At 50.3% G+C, this 25,479-nt stretch overlaps 10 protein-coding genes across 10 annotated transcripts; 4 read left to right on the top strand and 6 right to left on the bottom strand.

The window, feature by feature from the left end:
* Positions 1–8: 8 nt before the first annotated feature.
* On the bottom strand, positions 9–776 carry BX661DRAFT_200890 (uncharacterized protein; the record flags this gene model as incomplete). The annotated part of the gene is made up of 1 exon (XM_051538460.1): positions 9–776. The coding sequence occupies one exon, from the start codon at positions 774–776 to the stop codon at positions 9–11; it is 768 nt and encodes a 255-aa protein (XP_051388788.1).
* A 2,934-nt stretch (positions 777–3,710) lies between these two features.
* On the top strand, positions 3,711–5,003 carry BX661DRAFT_146600 (Zinc/iron permease; the record flags this gene model as incomplete). Its single annotated transcript, XM_051533181.1, has 2 exons — positions 3,711–4,159; positions 4,322–5,003. The coding sequence occupies 2 exons, from the start codon at positions 3,711–3,713 to the stop codon at positions 5,001–5,003; spliced, it is 1,131 nt and encodes a 376-aa protein (XP_051388787.1).
* Positions 5,004–12,483: 7,480 nt separating this feature from the next.
* BX661DRAFT_69666 (uncharacterized protein) lies at positions 12,484–13,252 on the bottom strand. Its single transcript, XM_051539424.1, has 3 exons — positions 13,071–13,252; positions 12,779–12,861; positions 12,484–12,653 (listed from the first exon to the last, which is right to left on the bottom strand). Exons 1-3 carry the CDS (start codon positions 13,144–13,146, stop codon positions 12,567–12,569), a joined length of 246 nt encoding a protein of 81 aa, XP_051388786.1. The 5' UTR covers positions 13,147–13,252; the 3' UTR covers positions 12,484–12,566.
* A 148-nt stretch (positions 13,253–13,400) lies between these two features.
* Positions 13,401–15,445, top strand: BX661DRAFT_188866 (Mdm33 family-domain-containing protein). The gene is given in 4 exon segments (XM_051537493.1): positions 13,401–13,678; positions 13,692–13,877; positions 13,955–14,550; positions 14,574–15,445. The coding sequence occupies 4 exon segments, from the start codon at positions 13,556–13,558 to the stop codon at positions 15,346–15,348; spliced, it is 1,680 nt and encodes a 559-aa protein (XP_051388785.1). The 5' UTR covers positions 13,401–13,555; the 3' UTR covers positions 15,349–15,445.
* BX661DRAFT_188865 (uncharacterized protein) lies at positions 15,446–16,982 on the bottom strand. The gene is given in 7 exon segments (XM_051537492.1): positions 15,446–15,799; positions 15,814–16,009; positions 16,090–16,310; positions 16,343–16,361; positions 16,376–16,435; positions 16,473–16,574; positions 16,688–16,982. 7 exon segments carry the CDS (start codon positions 16,772–16,774, stop codon positions 15,525–15,527), a joined length of 960 nt encoding a protein of 319 aa, XP_051388784.1. The 5' UTR covers positions 16,775–16,982; the 3' UTR covers positions 15,446–15,524.
* Positions 16,894–18,103, top strand: BX661DRAFT_200883 (putative actin related protein 2/3 complex subunit 4; the record flags this gene model as incomplete). The annotated part of the gene is made up of 2 exons (XM_051538459.1): positions 16,894–16,912; positions 17,598–18,103. 2 exons carry the CDS (start codon positions 16,894–16,896, stop codon positions 18,101–18,103), a joined length of 525 nt encoding a protein of 174 aa, XP_051388783.1.
* A 232-nt stretch (positions 18,104–18,335) lies between these two features.
* Positions 18,336–19,395, bottom strand: BX661DRAFT_146582 (ribosomal protein L36e; the record flags this gene model as incomplete). Its single annotated transcript, XM_051533180.1, has 2 exons — positions 18,336–18,548; positions 19,294–19,395. 2 exons carry the CDS (start codon positions 19,393–19,395, stop codon positions 18,336–18,338), a joined length of 315 nt encoding a protein of 104 aa, XP_051388782.1.
* Positions 19,396–19,809: 414 nt separating this feature from the next.
* BX661DRAFT_188860 (ribosomal protein L39e) lies at positions 19,810–20,842 on the top strand. Its single transcript, XM_051537491.1, has 2 exons — positions 19,810–19,934; positions 20,527–20,842. Exons 1-2 carry the CDS (start codon positions 19,932–19,934, stop codon positions 20,677–20,679), a joined length of 156 nt encoding a protein of 51 aa, XP_051388781.1. The 5' UTR covers positions 19,810–19,931; the 3' UTR covers positions 20,680–20,842.
* BX661DRAFT_188859 (phosphatase 2C-like domain-containing protein) lies at positions 20,826–22,612 on the bottom strand. The gene has a single exon (XM_051537490.1). The coding sequence runs from the start codon at positions 22,396–22,398 to the stop codon at positions 21,229–21,231; it is 1,170 nt and encodes a 389-aa protein (XP_051388780.1). The 5' UTR covers positions 22,399–22,612; the 3' UTR covers positions 20,826–21,228.
* A 117-nt stretch (positions 22,613–22,729) lies between these two features.
* Positions 22,730–24,318, bottom strand: BX661DRAFT_125514 (uncharacterized protein; the record flags this gene model as incomplete). Its single annotated transcript, XM_051532450.1, has 3 exons — positions 22,730–23,937; positions 24,058–24,094; positions 24,271–24,318. Coding segments are annotated over 3 exons (1,293 nt in total), but the record flags the coding sequence as incomplete, so codon positions are not given.
* Between the last annotated feature and the right edge of the window lie 1,161 nt (positions 24,319–25,479).

Below are 25,479 nucleotides of genomic sequence, written 5' to 3'. Positions count from 1 at the left end.
CAACAAGGCTACGCCTTGGGCACAGCCCTCAACTTTGACCTGAACAGGCTCTTAAACCTGCTCGTCAGCGGCCTCTGCTCTTGTGTCTTTGCTGGCGGCAATCTGTTTTTAATCATATGCAAGGGTACAACATGCACATGATTATGCTGTTGCTGCTGCTGCATAGACTGTGTATAAGCAGACTGCCCATTCCACTGCTTGTCGTGCAAGTGGTCATCATCCAGGTCATATTCGCTTTCGGAAGACTTTATACCGGCTCCAACTTCTGCTGCAGGTATCGGCGCAGTATGTGAGTAAAGCATTGGAGGAATGCTCGAGGCTGCAGCCACCGCTGCCGCTATAGATGTGATTCTGCCTGGCGCCGCGGCCTTTGTCGATTTGGCCGGTGTCGCTGTTAATTTCGCCGATAAATTCTTGGCGCCTATGGCCTCTGCAATTGTTATTTTAGTTGCCGGAGTCACTGTCTGCTGCTGCTGCTGCTGCTGCAACTGCAACCGTTGTTGCTGCTGCTGGTTCTGTTGTGGCAAAGTTACTGTCATTGATGCCTGTTTGGCAGCCAACCGCTGTTGCTCCAAATGCATAGCGTGTAGGTTCATTTCGCGCTTGAACTCATACACTTCACGTTGGACTCTCAGCTCAAGCTCGAAGGTGTACTGTGGGATGTCGTGCTCTGACCGGTAAGACCCTATAAGGTCAAAGGGGAACTCTGCTGCGTTAAACCGGTCGTCTTCTGGCTGGTTGTATGTCATGCAAACTCCGACAAGAAACTCGCTCATTTGTGTGTTTGTGTATTTGTGTAGAAAGTGTGTAAAATAAGAATAAATAGACAAGTGAATTGAATTGAAATTTGGTAAGTATATAAAAGAGTACAAATATAAAATATGAAATAAAAAACAACGGATAATGTAAAAACAAGTACAAGTATTCATTATTTTGAGTTGACAGATTTTAAAACAACCTATTCACCCACAAAGCTGATATATCTGCCTATATTTATCTCTTCGATTTCGATGCACTTTTTAAAAACAGGTTGCTCGATACAAAGTGTGGTGAAATGCAAAACAATCAGGAATTAACACCCCCAAAGGAATAATAAATTTCAACCCCTTGCCTTGCCAAGTACACATTGCACAAAGGGACAAAGGGGTGAACCTAAAGCTATGGAATATTAATAATAAAACCCGAAAAGGAAAACAAGAATAACAACTGCAGCGGTGGCGGATATATTGTGTTCACTTACAACCACGATGTTGTGGTCAACTCAAACACCTTGCCTTAGTAAAACTAACCTAAAATTGTAAAGGACTGATGACAACACACGATGTGATGTCACCGTTTTCTTTGCAGGGAAAGCGCCCAAAAAACAAGTGAATATGGCCAGTTTTTTTTTCATATTTTGCTTTTGTGTGGCTGTCGTTTCTTTGCAAAAACAATAATAAAAGTTGGGAGGAAAGGATGGGTGAAAAGGCTGGGCACAATATCACCCGCATACATTCAGGGAAAGGTGGGCTGCGTGCACGCGACAGGAAATGTTGAGGATTTGCAAGGCCACATGGTTTTCAAATATCGAGTTTGATTTGATCTGTGCGGGATCTGATCAAACTATAATTGATTATTATGTGATTTAAACAAAGATATCCCCTTTCTTCCGGTCACGTGTAAAAAACGCCAATGCTGCACGTGATTTTTGCCGTGTAAATCTGGTACGAGCATTGTGCTACAGGAAAAGGAGCCAAAGCCCCCAAGCACGCGGGACATGTATTGTCAGAGAAAATTTAACAAATAGAAATATATTGAACTGTTATTATTTAGCTACTGCGCGTACAGATATGCAAAATTTTGAAAGCGTGAGAAACAGAAAACTGTTCAAGTTTATTAAACAATGAATGAATTTAAGTAAGTAAAACGTATTGTTTTTCACTTAAGCATCTCCCGTGTCAGAAAAGAATATAGATGGCGTTCCGTAAGCTGAAAACAATGCGCCAAGCGGATATTGGCAACTAGGCATTAACTCAGCTAAATATATGTGAGAAGGTAGTTGTCGAGATGAAATGTCGACAGATATGCAAATTTATGCGCACCCTTTTGGGGAAAAAAAGTAAATATTTCATTTTCACTTGAGCAACTTTTAGAAACAGCGAAAAAATGGAATTACATAAATGAAAAATACAACGACAATAATCAAGCAAAACACAATGCACGATGCACAGGACACAAGGGCACAAAACACAATATAGAATGTACCCCACCGGTTGCACAACACGTTTATCTCGTCACAATAAACAAGAATAAAAATGAAAAACAACCCACACGATACTGGCCTTTTTTGTAATTTCTGAATATGCAATGTGCAATCTCGCGGGAGTATGTATTCTGCCAATGAGAAGCATCGGAGATAGCGTCTTGGATAATTTTCTGTTTGTATTCCTTTTTGGTTATTTTGGGCACAGGAGAGGGTACCCCAACGGTGATGCACACGCCCCTCATTACCATTTAAAATTTTCAATAATGGCGATTTACCAGTTTAAATTTGTGCAATCCCTTCCTATTTTAAACATTCGGACAAACAAACAAACAAATAAATGAATAAATGTAGAAAGTAAGGAATAGTGGATAAGGGTAGCGGGCGAGATACAAAAAAACGAAAGTGAATGAACTACTTTTTTTGCTTGGTTGTTTGCAGAACCACAACGAAGGAAAGAAACATTCACAGCCATTATCTGTGTCGATATTGCAGCCATGTCGTAGCGCACATAAACGCATATTTTATTATTCACCTCCTCTTTATTTCGCATTATAATTCGACTGCTAGGTGGAGTTTGTGAAGTTTTAAAGTATTGTGTTTGCGGTCAAAGGTCATTAATCCATTTGTTCTTTTTGTCTGTTCCATTCAATTTCTTAGCATGGGATGGAATGGCATGACACGGAATGGTATGCTAAGCGAATGGCGCGTTTTAGAGAAAAATACCCTGAGAGCAACTCAAGAAATAAAAAATAAAAAGGATAAGCGTGTGTACCCTGTCGGTTGTATCTACATTGTTTTTCTTTTTCAGTGTTTAGGGATTTGCAAGACGTTGCAGATCAACGAATAAAATTTTCTTCCATGCGATAAAAAAAAGAGCAGGTTTGCTGCAGTTGATGAGTCTGCAAAGTAAAAAAACACTGTATTGGTGTTGTTGGTGTTGTATCTGCCATTATAAGAGCAAAAAAAAGAAAGTATCTGAAATGGGTGGAATATTTTCTTGTATTTCCTTTTTCGCCCTTTTCGCAATGAATTTTTTTCTTACAAACACCCCAAAGAAAAAAGAAAGCAAGAGTGGGAAGAAAAAAAGAGAGATTGTTGGAAGGAATAACAGCGACCCTTTCGGTTGTCTTGGCTGTCCTCTCGCTTCTTTCTTGTGAAGCAGCTATAAAATAAATCGATTTTGCCACACCGATAAATTTTTTCTCTCAACGAGTACCCTACACATTATGCACCACTAGATCCTCTATTTTTCTGCTGCTCTGTTTTTTATATCCGCTCTATTAGCAAAAGAGGTTCGGGGGGGTCAATTGATATCACTTTATATATTTTTTAGTTTAATCAGTTTGTATATAGAGCCCAAGTAATCACACATATCCATACGTCTGCATTTTAAGCACAGCAACCAACAATAGTTTTCCAAGCCATAAAAAATATGTTCAAGGCACAAGCTACATCAAGGGTGCTTATGCCGCTGCTTCTTCTGGTGCTTGCCGGCGCCCAAGCCACGACAGCCGCAACATTCTCACAGCACAAGTTCCGGCGGGCAGACGATCACGCCGGGCATAGCCACGGCGGTGACGACGACGAGGACGTTGACTGCAGCGCCACAGGCATCGACAACTGGGAAAAGGGCCTACATATTGCGGCCATCTTCATCGTCATGGCCGTCAGCGGCCTCGGATCCTTTCTGCCGGTCGTCGGCCACTACTTGCCCGTACTGCGCATCCCCAAGACCGCACTGACGCTGGGCAAGTACCTGGGCACCGGTGTCATCATCTCAACGGCGCTCATTCATATGCTGCCGTCGGCTATTGGCAGCCTCAACAGCAAGTGCGTTGGCAACCGTATGGGCGACTATAGCTCTTGGCCGGGTGTGCTCGCGATGATGGCGATTTTCGCCATGCACCTTATGGAGTTCCTCCTGTCGAACCACACAATGGGATCGCACTCGCATTCGCACAGTCTGCCTACCACCGAGACCCTCCGCCTCGGCCACAGCCACGGCCACAGCCACGGCCATAGCCACGGCCATGACCTGGAGGCCCAGACCACTGATGCGCTCAGGACCAGCAGTAGCCGCACAGAGTCAGTCTCAGCGTCAGACCATCACTCGCACGCGCGCAAGGTATCCATCAGCACCAGCCTGCCTGAGCTTTCCCGCGACGGCGACGATGAGAACTGCGACGCAGTCGCCGTGCACACCCACCACACACACGTCCACGGACTGTCCTTCATCCCAACAGCCGGCGAGAGCGCCGCGCTCACAGCACAGCGCCACCGCATCTCAACGTACATCCTCGAGCTCGGTATCTGCCTACACTCAGTCATTATTGGGCTGACATTGTCGGTGACCACGGGCACCAGCTTTAAGACGCTGTTAGTGGCCATTTGCTTCCACCAGTTCTGCGAGGGCTTAGCGCTCGGCAGCCGCATTGCGCAGATGGAGTACAAGAGCCATGGATTTTTGCGCGCTGCGTTGAATGCCGCTGCGTTCATGCTGATTACGCCGCTTGGGATGGTCATTGGTGTGGGCGTGCGGTACTCATATCAGCCTAATTCGCCCAGTGCGTTGATCACCATGGGCGTGCTGGACTCGCTGTCCGCAGGTATTCTGCTTTACGCTGGTCTTGTCAATTTGCTAGCTGAGGAGTTTAGCACGATTGAGTTCCGCAACTTCCGCCCGGCCATGAAGGCGGCCTGCTTTATCACTTGCTTCATCGGTGCTGGTATCATGGCGCTGATCGGCAAGTGGGCCTGAGAAAGAACAGAGTTAAGGGTAACTGTTTTCTCATGTTTGTTTCTTTTAGTGCCTATATAATTTTATTATAATTTATTTTTTCGTATGTCTTACTGTTATAGTAAGAGGGGGGTGTGAGGAGCACTAGTTGTCTAGTGTTAAAAGTTAGGGGTGATTTTATAAAAGGTTTTATTACTGATGTTTCTAAAGTACTACTAGGGGCCAGCCTCATCTTATATATGTTCCCAGTCGCCTTTGTCGTGCACATTGTCCATTGTGCGCTCCGTTGGTGAGAACTGGATCTTCTGCGAGTAGACCGGTATCTTGGCAAGTCGATGTTGTGGTTTTCGTGCGTGTACGCTTATGCGTGTGCATTACAGGATGGGGGGCATGTTTGGGCATCAGTGTGATGCCTCCCTGATTTACACCTGCATTATCCAATTAGCGTCCTATCGATCAGCGCGCAGGTGGGAACTTGTTTCGCGGTTCTCGACCTCAACATCTGCTTCCATATCTTCAGTCTGCGCAACAAAAACGTCAAGACCAGTGTCGCCAGCGGCGGTCTCATTCTGCTCGTGGAATACGTCGGACCTTAGCCGCCTGGCTCGGCTCGGGGGGGAGGGTGACTGGTCATATATGGGCAGTGCCTCCCGGCCATCCGGGTGGTGCTGCACGCCCTCCGAGCCTGCCTCCGTGAGCGCTCGACTTCTCTTGACCGGCCGGCCGGGCACGATCTCAGCTGTCGGCAGAGCCGGTTTCCTGGTCAGCAGTGCACCCGCGGGCCGTGTCACAATCACCTGATCGTAGGCCCGCGTGTGTCCCATGACTTGAGCGTCCTCGCCTTCTGGGGCTGTGCTGCCGTCCTCGTCGGAAACGAGAGCCCCGCCAGCCACATCTTCACTATCGTCTCGGCTGTCGTTCACGTATTCTTCTTCTTCCTCTTCTTCACTCTCAGTGTCATGCTCATCCACATATGGCTCTTCAGCGGCTCTTGCAAGCAGTCCCTCGTAGGGCCCGGTACTGTCGCCGTCGCCATCATCCTCCATTTCGGATACGTCCTCAGCGACCACTTGGGCTGTTGGGACCTCTAGTCTGCCTGCTGGCTGGTGGCGGATCTCTGTCAGGAAGGATCTTGCTTCGCTGTTGTCCATGCTGTCCGGCGAGCCCGGCGACTGTGGGGGTGGTGTGAATGGTCCCACCCTAATGTGTGCGGGCTCCAAAGCAACTTGAGGGGCATCCTCCTCTTCCTCTTCGAGTGTGGTTGGGTGCCAGGGCGCGAATATCCTGGGGTGGGCCTGGCCCATGAACTGTACATGTGACTCGGGCGGGGAACCAACCGCCGGCGTCTCCGGCCATGAGTAGCCCGGGTCCGACGGGAGGGATATCAGCATTTGGGCCCTAGCTTCGGGCATTTGAGCGTATGCTCTTGGGCGCGGTGCCGACGGCCCTGGGCTGCCCCCGCCGAGGCCCGTGCCGCCGTCCCCGTACTCGCTGGTCGCCCACTCTGAGTCCGTCCACTCTGAGCCTGATGGCTCTGATCTGCGGGCGATCTCCGCGATCCGTTCTGAGGCTCCATGGTGGTACCGCGTGATCGCGTCGCCTGGTACAATGCGATGGAAGGGCTTGCCGTCAGCATAGGCCAGGTGGTAGGAGGTCTTGTGCCGCGACACGACTCGGAACGGACCCAGGCGGCGTGCAAACTGATCTGCCACTGAGCTGGCCTTGGGGAGTGCACGGCAGGTCACCCACTCACCCGGCTCAAACCAGATGGGGTCGATGCCTCTGTTGTCCCTGGCGTTGGCACGCTGGCGGACCATTTTGCGGTGCTCAGCTGCTTGCTCACGTATCATCTCGGTGATCTCCTCCTCACTGGGGGGGCTCTCACCCTCAGGGAACTGGGCGTATGCTGTCGCTACACGCACCGCAGGCTCGCCGAAGAAAACTGCCGCCGGGGTGTTGGCGATGGCCTCCGAGCGCGTACAGGCGTGTGCAGCTACAATGCGCGGGATGTGCTGCGTCCAGCCCTCCTCGTCCGGCTGATCGGTGAAACAGCATCGCAATGACTGCTTGAATTTCTTGACTGCGGCCTCAGCCAAGTCAGACTGAGCATGGTACTGGGCGGTTGTGATGTGCGTCACGCCCTCCCTGCTCAGGAAGTCCTCAAAGTCATGGGACACGAGCTGCGGGCCGTTGTCCGACGTGAGATATTTTGGCTTTCCGTAGGTGCCAAACCACTCGCTCTCAAGGACATCGGTGAGTGTTGCTGTTGTTGTGTCGTCCACTGCATAGATCTGCATGAACCCGCTCGCACTGTCAACTGCTACTAACGCATCCTGAGGTGCTTCTCCTCTGTCCCCAATGTGTAGCAAGTCGATGTAGACATGTTCGAGCGGCTTTGCAATGTACGACATGATCTTGGGTGTGTGTGACTTTTTCTGGATCGCTGTCATCTGGCAGGTGTGACAGCACTTTGTCAGACTTTCTACCACTGTGCCCAGGCCCGGACATGTAATCAGCTCGCGCACGAAGTCGAGGGTCCGCTTGTACCCAGCGTGTGCCAGGGCCTGGTGTGCCTTGCGTACAAAGTCTCGCGCCGCCTCACGCGTCAGTATGGGCACCCACATGCCTACTGGCCCGGGCGTGTCACTGGGGGCCAGAGCGTACAATCGCCCGTCACGCAAGGCCTTCTTGCTGACGACATTGTATTCGGGAGTTGTCGGACCGTTGAGTGCCTCGCGTTGTTTGCACAGCTTGATCCAGGACTGGATCTCAGCATCGTCATCCTGGCAGTGCAGAAAGTCCGCGACATTCGGTAAGTCCTCTAGCGCAGACGCGATTCTTGCGAACTGCTGGCTCATGGATGCCGGTGTCGGCGCCACGGGCAGGGTAGTAGCTGGGTCAGGTGCAGGCATAGGGGTCGGCTCGGGCGCAGGGGTGGGGGTAACTGTTGCCCCCTGTACGGCATGCCTCAGTCTGCCGCGCTTGTGCCGGACGGGTGTGTTGAGCGCCACCGGCAATGCCGGCTCCTGCTCGGGTGCCATGTCTGTTGTCTGTGCACTGCGTCTGGGTCTACCGCGCCCACGCCGCGTCGCCACTGGGGGCTCTGCTGCCGGGGATTTGGCCTGTGGTACGTCTGGAGTCACCGTAGCTGCTGCTGGCGCCTCCACTGGCTTACGCCTGGGACGGCCACGCTTGCGAGGCAGGTCTGCTGGGGGTGTGGGTGAAGTTGATGCAGTGATGGTCTGTCCCTCACGCCGTGGCCTGCCGCGCTTACGAGCCCCGCTCACAGGGGGCGTTGTATGGGCCGTCTGCGGCATTGTGGCCTGGCCGAGGACGGGGTTGCTTGCCTTGCGCTGGGGCTTGGTCTGCTGGATGGTCTGCGCTCGGTTGGCTGAGCGTGTACGGGCCGCTATAGTTTGCATGGGGGCAGCGGCGGTCATGGGGTTGTTCCTCATGGTGCCGCCGTTGGGAAGTGCGTCGGGCTCGTCGCCATTGGCATAGACGATTGGGGTTACTGCTGCAAAGGCCCCGATGCAATAGGCCACCCTCTCGCCATTTGATTCGCGTGTGAATTGGTCGCCCTCGAAATCCATGGCGCCAATTGTGTAGACATACTCGCCCCCAACTGTCTCGGTCGCTGGGTTGACAAGGGTGTTTACCTCATCATCATCTACATTGCCCAGTGTCTTTTTCTTTTGCGGGCGCAGGAACTCTTTTGCGCGTGATAGCCAGTCGGCGGTCTGCTGCAGTTCTCCAGGGCGGTGGACGATCATGTGCTTCTTTATGCCAAGCTCGCTGAGGCCAAGCTTGAATTGCGCCAGGGGGTCGGCGTCGTTGGTGGTCTTGTGCGCGAACAGCGAGACCACCGTGCCGCAGTCCGTTTCGATCCTCAAGTTTGCACACCCATCAAGGTACGCATAGAAGTGCTTCACAGCTTCGTACACAGCGCACGCCTCGCGCCAGGTTGAGTGTTTCCTCCCTTGCATGCCTCCAAATGCCCGTGAGAAGTAGCATACCGGCGCCAGGTCCTCAGGGTCGTCAGAGCGCTGGGCCAGTAGCACGGCACCCACACCGGCGCCCGCAGCATCAGTGCGCAGTACCAGCGGTGCTCCAGGCGGGGGTATGTAGAGGTGTCGAACGTCGAGCAGTGCCTGCTTAAGCGCATGCCAGGGCTCCTGTAGTGATCTGATGTCGTCTTTCGTCAACCGCGTCTTGCCCACCATCTGGTAGAAGGGAGCTAGGATGATCTGGATCCATTCCATATGCTCTGCAATTGCGTTAATGCCGCCGCACAGACGCCGGATGCCTGCGACCGTCGTCGGCATCTCCAGTGCTCGCATTGTTTCCACTCGGTGGTCAAAGGCCTGCCATGTCCGGTCGGCGGACCACCGACGCCCCAAGATCTCTACGCCTGTAGTCGCGCACCACAGTGATTTGGACATGTTAATCGTGACATTCGCACGGGCCAGACACCGAGCAAACAGCCCTATATCGTGGATGTGATCAGTCTCATTGCCGGTGGTCGACTTTAGGTAAACATTATCAATGTAGACCATCAGACGTGGCCGCAGCTCTGGCACGCCGGACAGAACATGGGTCAGGAAGGCCTGGGCAATGGCAGGGGATTCGGAGTTTCCCTGCACCATGCGTAGGTTGCGTACCTTGCCTGCGCTGCCCCCGTCATAGGTCCAGAAGTCTGCGACGTCCTCTGCCAGGCGCAGCTGCGTAAAGAACGATGCCATGTCAACTGACGAGATCAGCTTGGCATCACGCAGGAACATAATGCGCTCGACTGGCGTCGGCAGCTGCATTCCAACGCTCAGCATATGTAACGAGTTGTTTGCTGAGTCGTCGAACAGCACACGCCTGTCCGTCGAGTTCGGCTTAACTTTGGAGAACACAGGGACCTGGGCGAATGCAACCGATGGACCGTCTATTCCATACTTGAGCCGGTTGGCAACGAAAGAGTTTCGGGCCTTGTGAGCAGGCTCGCTGAGTGTGTGTTGGACGGTGTACAGGGGGCACGCGTTTGTGCGCATTGGGGGTCGGATGGGCGCATAGGCTGCTGGCGGCGGGCAGCCACTCGGGTACTCACGTAGGGCGCCAGCAGCAGTCATAAGGGTCTTTAGCAGGGATTTGTGGAGCTCGTCCGTGGTGCACTGATCCGTTGTGCGGCTAGCAACATTTTCCGTCGTCACTGCTGGATACAGTGCATCCCACTTGTGGAAGTCGGCATCGCGCGCTTCAACAAAATAGCCAGTTGGTAGGCCTAGTCGTGCCCGCATTGGGCGTGAGACAACTGGTTCCTTGATCGGGGGCGCATCAGGCGGGCCGTCCATTAGTGGGAACATCTGCGGGTCTTGTGCCACTGTGGGGTCTGGCATAGTGTCATAATCCGAGTCGCGTACAGCACGGGGACCATCGGGAAGTTTGTCTGGGTGGTCAGGGGTGCGTTCTGTGCCCTTAAGGCGTCGGCGCATTGCTGGGGTCATGAGGCGGATGCCCAGGCCCTCTTGGGCATGGTTTGACACCAGCAGCTCCCATGGCACCTTCATGTCGACAACGACTGCATCGTCCCAGAACTTTGGGCCACCCTCGACCTGCAGGCAGACGGTGGCCCGCCCAATGCTCTGGTATGCCTTGTCTGACCAGATGGGGAACAGGTCTGGCCTCGAGTTGGTGCGGATACGCAGCTTCAACCGCTTGGCAGCAGCCATGGTGACCAGGCTGACAGCAGCGCCATTGTCGGCTACAGCCATTGCTGGCTTATTATGTGCGCGGAAACCGGGTATTTTCGTAAAATGGCACAGGGCGGCCTGAGTAGAGTTAAACATATTTATTGTCCCAATAGTGTAACTGATACCCAAGCCGCTCAGGCTTTTGGGTCATTGTTGCCATATGAAAGTAGGGTTATCTTGTGGACTGTCTCGAATGCCTTGAGTCGGTCCAGGAGGGTCTCAGCAGTGACATCATTGGGCGCACTTCCTGTACATGCCCAGGAGCGGGTGTCAAGGCCATGTACTAGGCGTGAGATAGTGACTGCAGCATAGTCGCCACCACCCATGGCCTTGTAGAGCCTGCGCGCATAGTTGACCCTGTCCACTGCAGGGATGTTCTTGAAGGCCTTGGCTGGGCCTCCAGCAGCGATGCTGTGTGCCTTGGCCACAAAGTCTGCTTGCGGGATGCATTCAAGGAGCTTCTCAAAGAACTCTTCTGGTGTGTTCACGTCTAGGGTGCCCATGCGTCTGGCAGCTTGTCCGTCAAGCAGCTTTTGGAGTGCTGTGACAATCATTACTGCAGGAGTGCGGGTAAAGATGAAGTTGATTGTCTCTTGGATCCCTGCAATCCACTGCTTGGTTGGATTTCCGATATCTTCGCCATTGAACCGCTTGGCATAGTCTCGGAGCAGGTCCAGCTCCTCTTTGGCAGCCTTGGCTGGGGTCTGGGCAGAGGAGGTGGTAGTCAGCTGGGCAGTAGGGGCAGTAGGGGCAGTGGCAGGAGGTATGGGGTGAATTGCAGTCTGCATTGTCACGTCTGACCTGACGGACATTGTTGTGTTTTTGTTTTGTTTTATGTATGTAAGCGAGTAATAAATTTTGTTATAGTAAGAGGGGGGTGTGAGGAGCACTAGTTGTCTAGTGTTAAAAGTTAGGGGTGATTTTATAAAAGGTTTTATTACTGATGTTTCTAAAGTACTACTAGGGGCCAGCCTCATCTTATATATGTTCCCAGTCGCCTTTGTCGTGCACATTGTCCATTGTGCGCTCCGTTGGTGAGAACTGGATCTTCTGCGAGTAGACCGGTATCTTGGCAAGTCGATGTTGTGGTTTTCGTGCGTGTACGCTTATGCGTGTGCATTACAGGATGGGGGGCATGTTTGGGCATCAGTGTGATGCCTCCCTGATTTACACCTGCATTATCCAATTAGCGTCCTATCGATCAGCGCGCAGGTGGGAACTTGTTTCGCGGTTCTCGACCTCAACATCTGCTTCCATATCTTCAGTCTGCGCAACATTACATTAAAATAAAATAATGAGGCTGCAAATATGCTTCAAACCGACATCCTTCCCCCCAGACAAAGTGTTTAGAAACTAGTGGCAATAGACCACTATGGTTGACGATACTAATCAGTTCGCTGCTTCTTTTGAAGAGAAGCAGGGTCAGATTGATTCTTGCACACCCGCTTGGGCTTAGGCTCGGGCTTGAGCAAAGTCTCGGGTGTCGCTGTAGACTCACTCAACTTCAGCCGACTCAAACGGTGTCTTCTTGCGCAAGAAACAGTGTTTAAAAATTCCCCGCTTAAAAATCTGAACTTTCACTATAAATGTCTGGAAATTCCAACATTCATTTTCAATAGTGTATTGCATATCTGATATCCCAACAAACAAGAATGTCATTTCATCTGTTATATGCAGCATGCACCCAAGCCCCACTTTCTCTTCTCAAGTGCCGTTCTGCCACTTTGTCACTTTATCATTTGGTAATTATTGTTGCTAAAGATGAAAATGTACTGACTAAAGGAAAGCAGAAGAAAAATTCGATTGTAATAAAATAGTACGATTCGTTCTCACGCACAGCCTCTGGTTACCAAAAAAACCAGACCGCACTGTTTTCGCGTACCATCCACTTAGTCCTCAAAGCCCGAGGTGGCGCGTCTAGCACGGTTCGGCACTACAAACAGAAAAACAGATAAGCAAAAAATATTCAAGGCTTTTCTTTCAGCATAAATATACACGTGCCAGAATAAAGCAATGTAAACAAAAAGACAGCATTACAGTCAAGTTATTTGTACTTACAAGGATAGTTCTCAGGGACAGCGTTGGCGCCTGGTATCCCAGCTTCTGCCGAAGAGGAGGCACAGTCAGCATCAGCAGCGGTCCTACAAACATTACAAATGTAGAAAAACAATTCATTTTGTCAGCGTCTCAGTAATATTTATATTTCTTCTTTTGTCGACTTTGCTAGTGCCAAATTGCCTATTGTACATTGTTCATTGTCCATTGCTCATTGCTCTTCACTTCCGCCAGTCAGAATCGATTTCACCCTTTAATTCCTCCCCTCAGTTTATTTCTTTTTCGAATGTCGTACCTGTGAATCCAAGTGCCAGGCCCCAAACGGCAAACGGCTGGTCAAACGTAGCCTTGCGAATCGCGTTGAAAACCATTTTTATGTATTTATGTGTGTTTGCGCGTAAATTTAGAAAATAATAATAATTACAGAAATTTCACGACAAATGAAAAGATAAAAAGAAGCAAAAAAGACAAAGTGCTCAAAAAACCATTGAAAAATAAACCACTGATCCGATTTGATCGCGCGCTTGTGCATGTATGTGTGTGAGGAGGGGGAAGGGGCAATTCCACTCGGTCATCCTTCCCCCACTGTGCACTACCTTTTTGATCCCAAGGTTTTCGATATTCAGCTGCCTGCGTTTATCCTTGTCCTTTTTTGGAATTCGTCGACTTTGTTCTTCTCCCTTTGCACATTTATTTCCATATTTCTTTTTTGTCGCTTTATTCTATCAGCAACAATACTACCCCCTGGTTTAAAATACCAGTACCCCGCCTCCTTTCGAAATGACAGTTGTCGCCGCTCGACGAGCCATATCAGCTCTGGTTGTCTTTACACCACAATACCGCTACAGTGTCAGGAACACCACAGCAACAGCAGCAGCAGGGATCTTCAAGTACTCAACCTCCGTATCACCTCCAGAGCCTCCAATCTCAATCTCAGCCGCAGCCGCAGCCGCAATCAATATCCGAAAACTGTGGCAGTAAAGACAGGGAGCCCGTAGAGTCAGTGCTTCAAAGAATCCTCGAGCCCGACCATGCCCGATCAATCGGACTATCATCGGCCAATGACCCACAGATAAAGAGCAACAATACAGTAACAGCTCTTGTGCCGCTAAACATTATATACTTGCCGCCGCCAAAATGGCACCAGCCCATGAACCTCTGATGGTTCGGCTGAGGGAGGCCAAAAATAACAGTCGATTGAATGATCCGGACGCGAAGTCAAAGAGCCACACGGCCGATTCTCTTAGCGAAGGCGATGCGGGACCAGCGCCAGAAAGAACATCCAATATTTGGTTAAAGAGTTCGCAGGCGAGCGATAGCATTCTGCGCTGGTTGCGCCACTTTGCTGCCACCGCCAGCACGAGGCAAACCAGCACCGGCGCTGCGGACACAAAGGGCTCAGCAACAGACCGTATAATGAGCGGCGCCTTTGGCCGAGCAGTAGAGTCAAGCCGCCAGACGCTCAGCCAGATCCGTGGGCTACCAAAGGACGACGACTGGATGACATGGCTAGGCAAAGCGCTCAACCAGATGACCGGATACAACCGCATCTTCGATCTCAAAACCAAAGTGGAAGAATCCGGCTCCAAATTCAAAGCTGCGCGCCACGACTTGGACAAGATAAAGGAGCTGCACGCGCGCACCGTGCAGGAGCGCATTGCGAACCAACGCGAGATTAACAGCCTCTTGCAGCGTAAGCACCTGTGGAACGAAGACGATGTTGCTCGCTTCACCGGTCTCTACAAGGACGAGCACCAGGCGGAGATGACCGAGTTGTCTGCCAGCGAGAGCCTCAAAGAGCCGAGGCGCTGGTTGATCGGCGGTACGATCAGTTGGTGGAGACTATCAGGGAGCGGTACCATGAGGAGCAGATTTGGAGCGATAAAATACGCCGTGCAAGTACGTACGGCACTTGGGCCGTGCTGTTTATGAATATACTGGCGCTGTTTATGGCTCAGGCCATTTTTGAGCCGCGCAAGAGGCGCAAGATCGTCGCCGGCGTCGACGAGAAGCTGACTGCAGCGATTGGCGACCAACAAGCGAGGATTGACGATTTTGCCCAGGGTATGTTGCAGCGCCAGGCTGAGCATGAGCGCAGCATTGCGGGCGTTGCCGGCCACTTGGCCAACGTCACTGCCGCCCTGGGCGTGATTGCCACCAGGCAGGAGGCCGAGATGAGCGCGACTGCTGATCGTCTTTTGGGCTCGCCATTACCAATGCTGTCGTCATCATCCACGCTGCCACGAGGCGCTGCTGAAAATGGCCTTATTGCTTCGGTTCTTGCTGGCGACGACGGCGGTTACAGCGATTCGGAGCTCGACATGTACTACTCGCATGCTGCAGCGGCACAGAGACAACGCAGCGCTGATTCGAGTTGGAAGTGGAAGAGCATGCTGTGGAAGGCAGCGCGGCCAAGCAAGCATAGCGGCGCAAGCAATGCACCGAGCAACGAGTCCGAACAAAACAAAGAGCGTGGGTTTACCAGAGCCGAGGCTGGCCAGCTGGCTTTGGAGACCGCCGCAGTCACTGGCATACTGGCTGCCGCTGTGGCATCGCTGTACTTTTCCTCCTAATTCATTTTGTTGTTATTATTTTGTATTATTGACAAAATGTAGACACAACAGCAGTCCCTTTTTTCTTTCTCGATAACAGAGCAAATAAATAAATTGATACTTTTTTTTGGTATTGTCGCATAGGAAAAAAGACAATCAATTTGTAATGAGGAAAATATAAATAAAACATACGGGGATCACTTAAAGTCAATCAAACGGATGTCAAAGACCAGGGTGGCGTTGCCGGGAATATCTGGGGGAGCGCCGCGCTTGCCGTAGGCCATGCTGGCGGGGATGGTCAGACGACGCTCGCCGCCGCGCTTCATGCCGAGGATACCCTTGTCCCAGCCCTTGATGACCTCGCCGGCGCCCAGGCGGAACCAGAAGGGCTTGCCCTTGGTGTTCTGGTCAAAGACCTTGCCGCTGGTCAGCTTGCCGATGTAGTACATGGCGACGCGCTGTCCGTTCTTGGCTCCGCGCCCTCACCCTCCTTCTGGGTCTCGACCATGACACCGCCAACCTCGCGGACATTGGACTTGGCCTTCTTCTCGGCCTCAGCCTTGGGCTTCTCAGCCTCAGCCTTGGCCTTCTTCTCAGCCTCCTGCTTGGCCTTCTTCTCAGCCTCCTGCTTGGCCTTCTTCTCAGCCTCCTGCTTGGCCTTCTTCTCAGCCAGCTTGGCCTTCTTCGACGTAGCCTCCTCGCCTTCTTCTCAGCCTCCTCCTCAGCCTTGCGCTTCTTATCAGCCTGCTTCTTGATCTTCACCTCCTTAACCGGGGGCTCCTCAACAACCTCCTCAACAAGCTCAGCCTCCTCCTCATCGGTGATCTCGCGAATACGACCGTCGGTCTCGGCATCCTCCGAGTCATACTCCTCGTCGGAATCATCTCCGTTTTCCAACGCGTCCTCGGGGTTGAGATAGCCAAGCTTGATGAGCTCCTGGATCTGGTCGGCGTCGAGCGTGCTGAGATCAATGTCGGTGCCCTCTTCGCCAGAGTAGTCCTCATCGAGTCCTCACCCTCATCGTCCGAGTCGTTCTCGGGTCATAGACAAAGTTGCCCGTAAGGTCAATCTCGTTGTCACCCTGGGTCTCCAAGGTGATGACCTCGCCCTCCAGGAAGGTATGTCAAGGGCTGCTGTTCGATGACGCCCGGAGTCAAAGAGCACAGAACAAAGCTGGCCTTCTTGTCAATGGTCAGAACCACAGACGTGCGGCTCGAGGCATTCGCAACGGTGGTGGTGAACGCGGCCTACACAGTGAATTGTTACAACATTTTTTCGTGTTTGTAGAATTTAGCCAACAAATAAAATAAACATAAAGTCGGGTCTATTTGAATTCAAACGTATTGGTTCAAGTACTTACGTTGGTGAGGCGGAAAGCCGCATCGACGGTTTGCGAGTAGGTCTTGTTGGGAAGGATCCTCAGACCCCAAATACCACAGGCCTCCATTATTAATCAATCGTTTTGGGTATGTTGAAGGCTAAATTACAGGGTGAACAAAGTATAAATTTTTTATACCGAGACGAATGAACAAAAAGTGAAAAATAAAGCAAAGAGACACAAACAGTATGTTGAAACGGGGGATGGGTGGGAGAAGAAGAATGCGTAAATAAATACTTGTGCCCAAGCAGCAGCACAAATTGTTTACCAGCAGACATAGTGAAAAAAGTAAGGAAAAAATAATTTTTTTACGTGTTTGAAAATTAAGAAGCGGGCTGATTATGATTACGCATTAAATATAATTACGCGCACGTTCCTCATTCCTCGCTCAGAAGGGTGAGGGGGGAAAGAGAGAAGCGGAAAACGAAAAAAGCATTGGAAATTGATCTTGAATTTGGTATTGACAACAACAACGACAACAGAATGTAAATGAAAATGAAAATTAACGGCTTTATGCTTTGAATTTTTCCACACTTGTTTTCCCCAGGTTCTCTCGTTCATTTTTTTCTTGTTACGTGTTCCCCTTTTCTCTCGATTGTAACAACTCTTCTAAATTTCTCTTTTTATATATATATATTGTTTCTCGTCCCATCTGAGTTTTGGCCAGCCACGCAAATACCACACATTCCGTTGTTTCTAGCGAATTCCTCTTAAAAATAATAAGACTAATAACAGACCATACAAGATGGTAAGCATTTCCCAAGATGGAAGAGCCGGAATTATGAACAAATTGCGAAAGTGGGTGAGAGAGAGAAAAGACGATTGAATTGAATTGACCTGATAAATATAAACTTTTCTCTTTATATTTTGATATTCGTCCCGCCTTCCATAGTCAAACACGCTCGCCCGTACCTGAACGCCGTGCGCTCGACATTGACAGCAGCGCTATGCCTGGACAACTTTGCGTCCCAGATCGTCGAGAAGCACAACGTGCCCGAGGTCGAGGCCGGCAACACAAAGGAGGTACTGCTCAACCCGCTGGTTGTGAGTCGCAACGAGAACGAGCAGGTTCTGATCGAGGGCAGCATCAACTCGGTGCGCATCAGCATTCGCATCAAGCAGGCCGACGACATTGAGCGCATTTTGGCCCACAAGTTTACGCGCTTCTTGATGATGCGCGCAGAGAACTTTATCATTCTCAGGCGGGTGCCGATCAAGGGATACGACATTAGCTTTTTGGTGACAAACTTCCACACCGAGCAGATGTACAAGCACAAGCTGGTCGACTTTATCATCGAGTTCATGGAGGAGGTCGATAAGGAGATCAGCGAGATGAAGCTCAGCCTGAACGCCAGAGCGCGCATCGTCGCAGAGACCTATCTGTCGCAGTTTGTCTGACTTTGCAGTGTTGTTCTGTTCTGTGAGCGCACGATACACCACTGTATAGCTTACACAAATAATCGAATAAACAAATGTAACAACACAACACAACACAACGCAATGCAAGCACGCAGCGTCGCTCGCTTCAATAAATCAAATCACTAATTGCGCATCTCATATGTTGTTGGGTATAAACAAAGCACAAAATGCAGGAAACTAGCAAAACTACTACATTACACAGAAGCTAAGCTTAGTGGCGGCGAGCGGCGGCGATGGCGGACGACAGCTCATCGACCTTTCTCTTGGAACGGCGGAGGGTGCCGAGACGCTTCTTGCCGAGCTTACGGGCGCGCTTATCGCGGGAGTTCTTCAGCAACTCCATGATGCGGCGCTCATAGGGAGCGTAGCCAGCAACCTCGCGGATCAGGTCACGGACGAAGGTGTTGTGCTTGGACTTGTTGCTCTAAAAAGGTTGAAGTGACATAAAGAACAAGATAATAACGAATTAGTGCCAAGTAAAAATCATCGTTTGCAATGTTATGTTATACTGGATCTCGCGTAGTAAACGGACAGCAGAGCCAATGACAAGGTGGGGATCAACTGCTTCCATAGAACAAAGGAATTGCTGCTACTTGTGCCGTTTCACTGTTATGGGTGGAGCCAGGTGAATTGAGTATGAGTTAATAGGTTGTGCGCTGCCGGTTGTGCTTTTCAAGTTGTATTTCAAACTGGACCTGCGTTCTGTCAGAGTTGCTGCTGCTACTCGCCGAAGCTGTTGCTTTGGAAGGTTCAAAATAAATCCGAATTGCTTCCGATCCAGTTCCGTACGCAGCGGCTGCTGCTGCTTTGGTCAATAGAAAAAAGCCAATGCCCAGTACAGCCAGCGCTTCTGGCTTGCTTAGCACAAGCTCTTTCACAAAAACAAAAGACGCGCCTAGTGGCGATTAGGCTGCTATTGTCCGCTCAAATCAACTCCGCCAGTCCAGTGGTGGCAGCTCCTCTTGTGCGTACAGAGCAACCATCTTCCGCCTCCCAAATTCCACTCGCTCAATAAACCAATTCGTAAAAATCAAAATTCGAGATTTCAAATTGCCGATCCCCAAGTAATTCCAAAACCCGTCTGTTTTCGCAGTTGTCCCTTCCTCAATGGATTCGTTTTGCCCAAACATGGATTCTGTATCCATCCATGGATTCAAAAAAATACTCACCGACTTGGCCGTAGCGGGGCGGGGCTTCAGCTCGCGGCGGGCGGTGATGTGGCCAGCGTTGGGACCGTAGATGATACCAGACTTTGCGACGGGAGCAGCCATTATATAACAACCAAAAAATGAATATTAATTATTTAGATGGATGCGTTTCAAAAGAGGAAGAACTGGCATCGATTCTGGCGCGTAGTGCGTGTGCGCATGTAAAATTTCCCTCTCACTGCCTGCTGCCCATGAAATGCAACTCAACTCGTTTTTTTGGCTGGTAACGATATTATTCCATTAGTACCACAAAAAAATAGCTTGTGAATTTCAATGTTTTTTACTCGCCCACAGCCACAGCCACAGCCAAAATATGTGGATTTCAATATTTCCTACTTGTCTACAGGCTGTGTGAGACCTTAAAAGCAAAAATGATCGGTGACCGATCAATTTTCGTTTCTGTGTGGGCTTTTCTATTGGGCGCGTTTTTTGCGCGTATATTTAACGTGTTGAAATTTGGGCTTGTTCAAGCTTGGCGGTTTGTGTGTGGAGGGGAAGTTTTGTCAGGCACTTGCCGCGCTTGGGGTGTTTGGGAAACCTCCTCTCTTCCAAGACATTTTTTGTTGTTCGTTAACTAAATTTTTTTGGATTCGTTAAAGATGGTGCGTTGGATACGATTAATTTTTTGAGAGCGCGTGGATACGCCTAATGGATGCGCAGAATGGATGATGGGAAATCCCCGCAATTTTAAAGGCGGGCAGGGAGAGGAGAGAATTTGGAATTTTGAAATCAGAAATCTCTCAATTTGACATTTGGAATGGGGCACTTTTTTCTTTATACAGCTACAAATTGCGCGTTTTTGGGTGTTGTCACACTTGTTCTGGTGTTACTACTGGACTTGTGTCTGGGACCTATGCGCGTTTTGTGGTTGTGTAGAAAGCGCAAGGGCGTGCCGTTGTGTGTTAAAGCGTTGGTGCCGGTGGATTTAGAATAAATCTTGACTTTGTACGAGGTTAATCCCGTTTTGTACCAACGTGCGTTTCACTTATATACGGTTTTGTCAAAGCGACCTTGTATATCTCTTTTTTCCCAGCGTCTCTAATCGCTTTTTGCCTATTAGTTATGGCGGTGGTCCTTTCTGCCAGAAACCTTCACTTCAGCGCGCACATATGTGTGGCTGACTATTTTTTACACGCACAGGCAACACCAACTAACCTATTTATATTCTGTTTTGTTTGGTTTCTATATCCATAGCCGTCCAACAAGTCTTTCCGCGTCAAGCGCATCATCGGCAAGAAGCAGAAGCAGAACCGTCCTCTGCCTCAGTGGTTCCGCTTGAAGACTGATACCAAGATCAGATACAACTCCAAGCGCCGTCACTGGCGTCGCAGCAAGCTCAACCTCTAAATATATGCTTTTTATCTTCTTTTGTGTGTTGCTACATATTTAAGATTAATAAAGTATTTTGGGTTTGGGAGACAATTTCATATATAAACAATTTTAAATTGATGGGATCGTTGTTGCCTAGCGTATATTGTTTTAAATGAATAAACTTTTTTTGACGAAGGAATATTAAACGCATGTTCTGTTCTTTTTTATTTGCCAAATTGAAATATCTGTGGCAACTCAGATAACATAAGCTCGGTCGAGCTATTAAGCGAGAGCTAGATGGAATCAATGCCAATCGGCATTTAGTCAGCTTGGATTACCTATAAAAGTATAAAAGTATAAAAGACAAACGGGTATGCCCAATAGGAGGTTTCTGTAGTTCCCGCTTGTAATACAATTCTTTTCGACTCGTTAATTTGCACTATTCACAATAGCTGTGTTCTGTTGTTTACAATTAATGGTGTGTGAAGGTGATTGTGTATTCATTTTGTTTATTTTAATATAGAACAGCAACAAAAGCACAAAGCATGTCATGTAATGCAATCCATGCTCTTTGATCTTTCGATTTTAGAGTTTGGCAGACATGGTGGCGATCTTCTCTTCGGCCTCAACCTTGGCTGTCTCTCTGACCCACGCCAGCATCACCGTGACATCATCCGGCTTTCCGCCGGTGAACGAGTAACCGGCGAGCTTTGCTCTCTCGGCAAACGGCGACCGCAAGTCGTCCTGAATGTAGTTGGCCACGGCCTGAGCCGCCACGCTGTATGCCAATCCGCCAAACAAATCGGCCACAGCCACGGGCCTAGCATCCTCCGAGCCCGGGGGCAATGCGGTGGCAGTGGTCTTGTGGATGGCTTGCATAAACCTCTCAGCCAGCTTCTCGACCTCATCGACACGCACGTTGTCGAAGAGCCCGTCGGTGGCCGCGACAACGACATCGCCGTGGTGCATCGTGTGTGCGTCCGAGCGCGCGTCCAGTGGGGTGTCAAATCCAACTGCGGCGAGATCAGCAAACTCATCCTCATCGATTAGCCGGCGCATCTCGTCGTCGCGCGTGCGCGGGCGGTAGAACGGCGACCCGCCGGCCTCGGTCTTTTCGTCGTTGAGCGGCGGGATGGTCAACTGGAACGGCATGTTGAAGCGGTGCTGCTGCTCAGCCGACACAAACCGCGCCTGCTGCTTGCTGTCCAGAATGGCGTACGTCGAGTCGCCCAGTTGCGCTGTGCGCAGGCGGCCGGACGCCAGCGACAGGTTCATGGCTAGTGCCGTGGCGCTGCCGTACGCCGGCACGCTGTCCATGCGCATCCCAGCGAATGCGCGGCGGATGATGTCGCGCGGATCGATCTCATCTGAATCGTGCAGGAGGAAGGCTTCCTGGGCAATGCTCGTCGAGTACGCTGTCAGCGTGCGGCTAAAGATCGACGGGTCAATGCCAGATTCGTTCCAGCCGCCGACGCCGTCGCTGACGCCGAAGCTCAGGTTCTGCTTGTTTCGCACATGGAAGAGCGAGTCCTCGCCACCGTTGATTGCGTCCAGCGGCTCGTAGGCTGCGTGCGGCGCGATGTCGAGTACTTGGACCTGGATTGGCGGCGCGAACGGCAGCGGGTCGGCGGTGGCCTTAGGGTCAGCCTTTTGCACCCGCTTGACATACTCCTGCACGTATTTGGCCGCCTCGCGCTTGGAGATCCATGCGGACGCCAGGACCGCCTGGAACCGGGGGCCGAGAGAGGCGCTCATTCTAATTTGAATTTGTGATTTGGAGGTGGGAGAGAGAAGGTAAATGCAAACGATAAGGAAATGCGTGGAAAAAAAGAGAAAAGAGGGAAAGTGAGTGAGTGAGCGAGTGAGTGAGTGAGAAAGTGTGGGTATTGGGTGAGGCGAGCAAAAAGTGAAAAAATATTCTTTATGCCTCTTCTCATCGTCTCCGCAAAGCACAGCGAGATAACAAAATGAAACGACACGAAACGAACGCGCAGAAGAAAAAGGCATTCATAAATGTGACATGTATTATTAAAACATTAACCAAATAATAGTCGAATCAGCCAGCCGCCTACTCCTCGTCAGACTCGTCCTCAGACTCGTCGTCGTCCGAGCCCTCCAGGGCTTCGAGCTTGCTGACAAGGGCCTCGGTCTGCTTCAAAAAGTCCTCCTTGCCCTCCGCCCTGATGCCCTTGGTGGCCCAGAAGATGATGGCCGAGTCGGTGAGCACGTCAGCGTTGTACAGCTCGAAGACGATCCTGCCAAACACCTTGGTCAGTCTGGCCTCGCTGTAGCAGTACATCTGCACGTGCTTGAGCAGTGCCAGCTCGGACTTTGGCGAAGTCGTGAACGCCTCCAGCAGGGTGGCGTATTTCTTGATCTGCGCGACGGTAAGCGACTCGACCTGGTCGTTCTTGATCGGCCACTCGACAGCCGCCATGAGCGCGTCCCAGCACAGCACAACGACGTTGTGCTCCTCCCAGTTGTTCTTGCGCATGGCCTTCTTAGCTATGGTCACCAGCTTGACGTCGACCTTGTTGCTGTCGTCCTCGTCGCGCTCGGCCTCGCGGATAGCGCGGACAAGGTCGATAACCAAAAAGTCGCGCTGCAGCACAGCCTGTGTGGCAGTATGCAGCTCGATGATCTCGGGCATGTCCTCGGCCTCAAAGTGGCGCACGAGGCACTCGGTGTCACGCTTGCCAAGCGGGAAGAACTCGGTCAGCAGGCGGATCTTGGCCTTGCCCAGCAGCTTGTTGAGCTGCGCTGGCGTGTTGCCCTTGAGGTACACGCGCATCAGCTCGGTCATGAACTGCATTGCGCTGCCGTCCTTGGTCAGATGGTCCTTCTGCAACGTGCGGAACGGGTCCATTGTCAGGAAGCCCTCCGACACGAGCACGCCCATGCCGACAGCCAGAATGCGGTTGTCTGCGTCAGAGTACCGGTGGATGTTCTCGATGACGTGCACTGCCGTCTCGGCAAAGATCCGCTCGAGGTACTTGTAGCGCCGCGTCAGCCGCACGATAAGGTTGGCCCAGACCTTGGCGCCCTCGAGCTGCGCCACTGCGTCAGTGCTGTTGGCAAGCACGAATAGGCTGAAGGGCAGCTTGCCCTTGGTTTCGTCATCCTTGATGATGCCTCCTGGCGCGATGATTCCTCCAGTGACGAGAACTTCGAAAAACGTGTCTCCGTAGCGGCGGTAGTCGAGCGTGTTTCCGGCGGTGTCGAGTGCGGCCGAGATTTTGGCAAAGTCGTCCTTGGCGATCGGGTCAATTACTTGGAAAATATTAGTTCTGAATTCTAAGCTGTGAAAAAAGAGGTTGAACAGACAGCAGGGGCATAGAGTTGATGATTAGCTTAAGTTGCAGACTGTGGTGTCAATGTGTTTGCGTTTGCATTAGTATTTATCTGGATTCTTACCTTCTGGTTCATACTTGGCCGTGGCCTTTGCGTCACGCTACACACAAATGTAAAAGTAGAACAAAAGGGGAATAAGGGGGCAGATTAGCAGGAGAGTGCAATGCGAATCGAACCAAAATGAGCGTTAATTAACTCGCCACGCATCGAAATCCCGACTTCCACATATCGTGCATTGCTATCATGTTTTCTTGCTTTCTCGTTTGCGTTCTTTACCTTGCGAGCATGAATCCTTGAACCGGTCAAAGTGGGTTTTTCGTTGGAAACTGGAGTACTCATGAATCTGCTAGATTAAAGAAAAAAAGTCACGAAAAAAATTTGCTTCTTTTAAACTAGATTGAGAAAGTGAGCAAAAAAATATTATATGAGGAAAGCAAGGGGAAAAAATTAAAAGAGAGGAAGAAATTAAAAAAAGAATTTCAAAGTGCCTTCGCCCCCGCCTGTTTCATTCACAGCTACAAATTTGCAGTTATTATTTTTTCTCTATTTTTTCTTTTGACCAGCATATGGAAGCCATCCCATTCCACATAATAAAAAAGAAAGCACTGTGCTGCTTGATTGATTTTATGGTTGATTTTGATTGGTGCAAGCCAAAACGGGATCAGACTGTATTTCAAAGCAAACAAAACAAAAATACATCACAAGCATTCACTCTCATCACCCTCGTCGCTGTCACTGTTGCTCTGCAGATTAGAAAAAGCCAGCAGCCGGGCGCTCAAGCTGCGATGCATAGCAGAATTGAATTCGGGGCTAAGCTCTGATAAAAGCGCAGTCAGGGATTCAAACCGCCGGCCAACATGCAGGGCCAAACACCGAAGGATTCAACCGTGTATCCTGCAGTGTCTAGGTCACAGTGACTGCATTGCCGCTAATGTTGTTATTGCTGCTGTCCAGAAGATGGATGGTTGATACGAAACTAATAATTGATGCTGATGATTTGTCAATGGCTGTCGTTGTGGGGGGCGTAAATGACTTTATTCCGTATGAGTGGCTCTGAAGCTCGGCGAGAAACTCGGCTGCAGGCCATCTACGGTGGTGATAAATGCTGTCATATTGTGTGTTTTGTTTGCTTTATCAGTTACTAATCGCAATAATGATACAGTTTTATTTGTTTATTTTTAGAGGGATGGTGGACAGAACAACAAAAATAAAAATAAAACTGAATCACTGGCCTTATTTCTTTTTGCGTTTGGCTTCATGTCTGTTCTCACAACCTCTTAATTTCTCCGTTGTATTTTTCACTTTCGAATAGAGCAAAAATACCCAAAGCAATGGATGCAGTGCAAGACGGTAGATCTTTCACACGATTAAAAGAAAACTAATTACAGAATAAGCTGTGCCCTAAAACCTCATTATGTTTATTTGAAGAATCGTTTATTTCTTCACCATGTTCTCACATCTATCAATCTTTTTTCCTAAGCCAGC

The sequence above is a fragment of the Kickxella alabastrina genome (genome assembly GCF_025024165.1).
Source record: "Kickxella alabastrina strain RSA 675 chromosome Unknown BX661scaffold_34, whole genome shotgun sequence".
In the NCBI taxonomy this organism is placed as follows: domain Eukaryota; kingdom Fungi; phylum Kickxellomycota; class Kickxellomycetes; order Kickxellales; family Kickxellaceae; genus Kickxella; species Kickxella alabastrina.
This window is presented reverse-complemented; position numbering and strand designations above follow the sequence as displayed.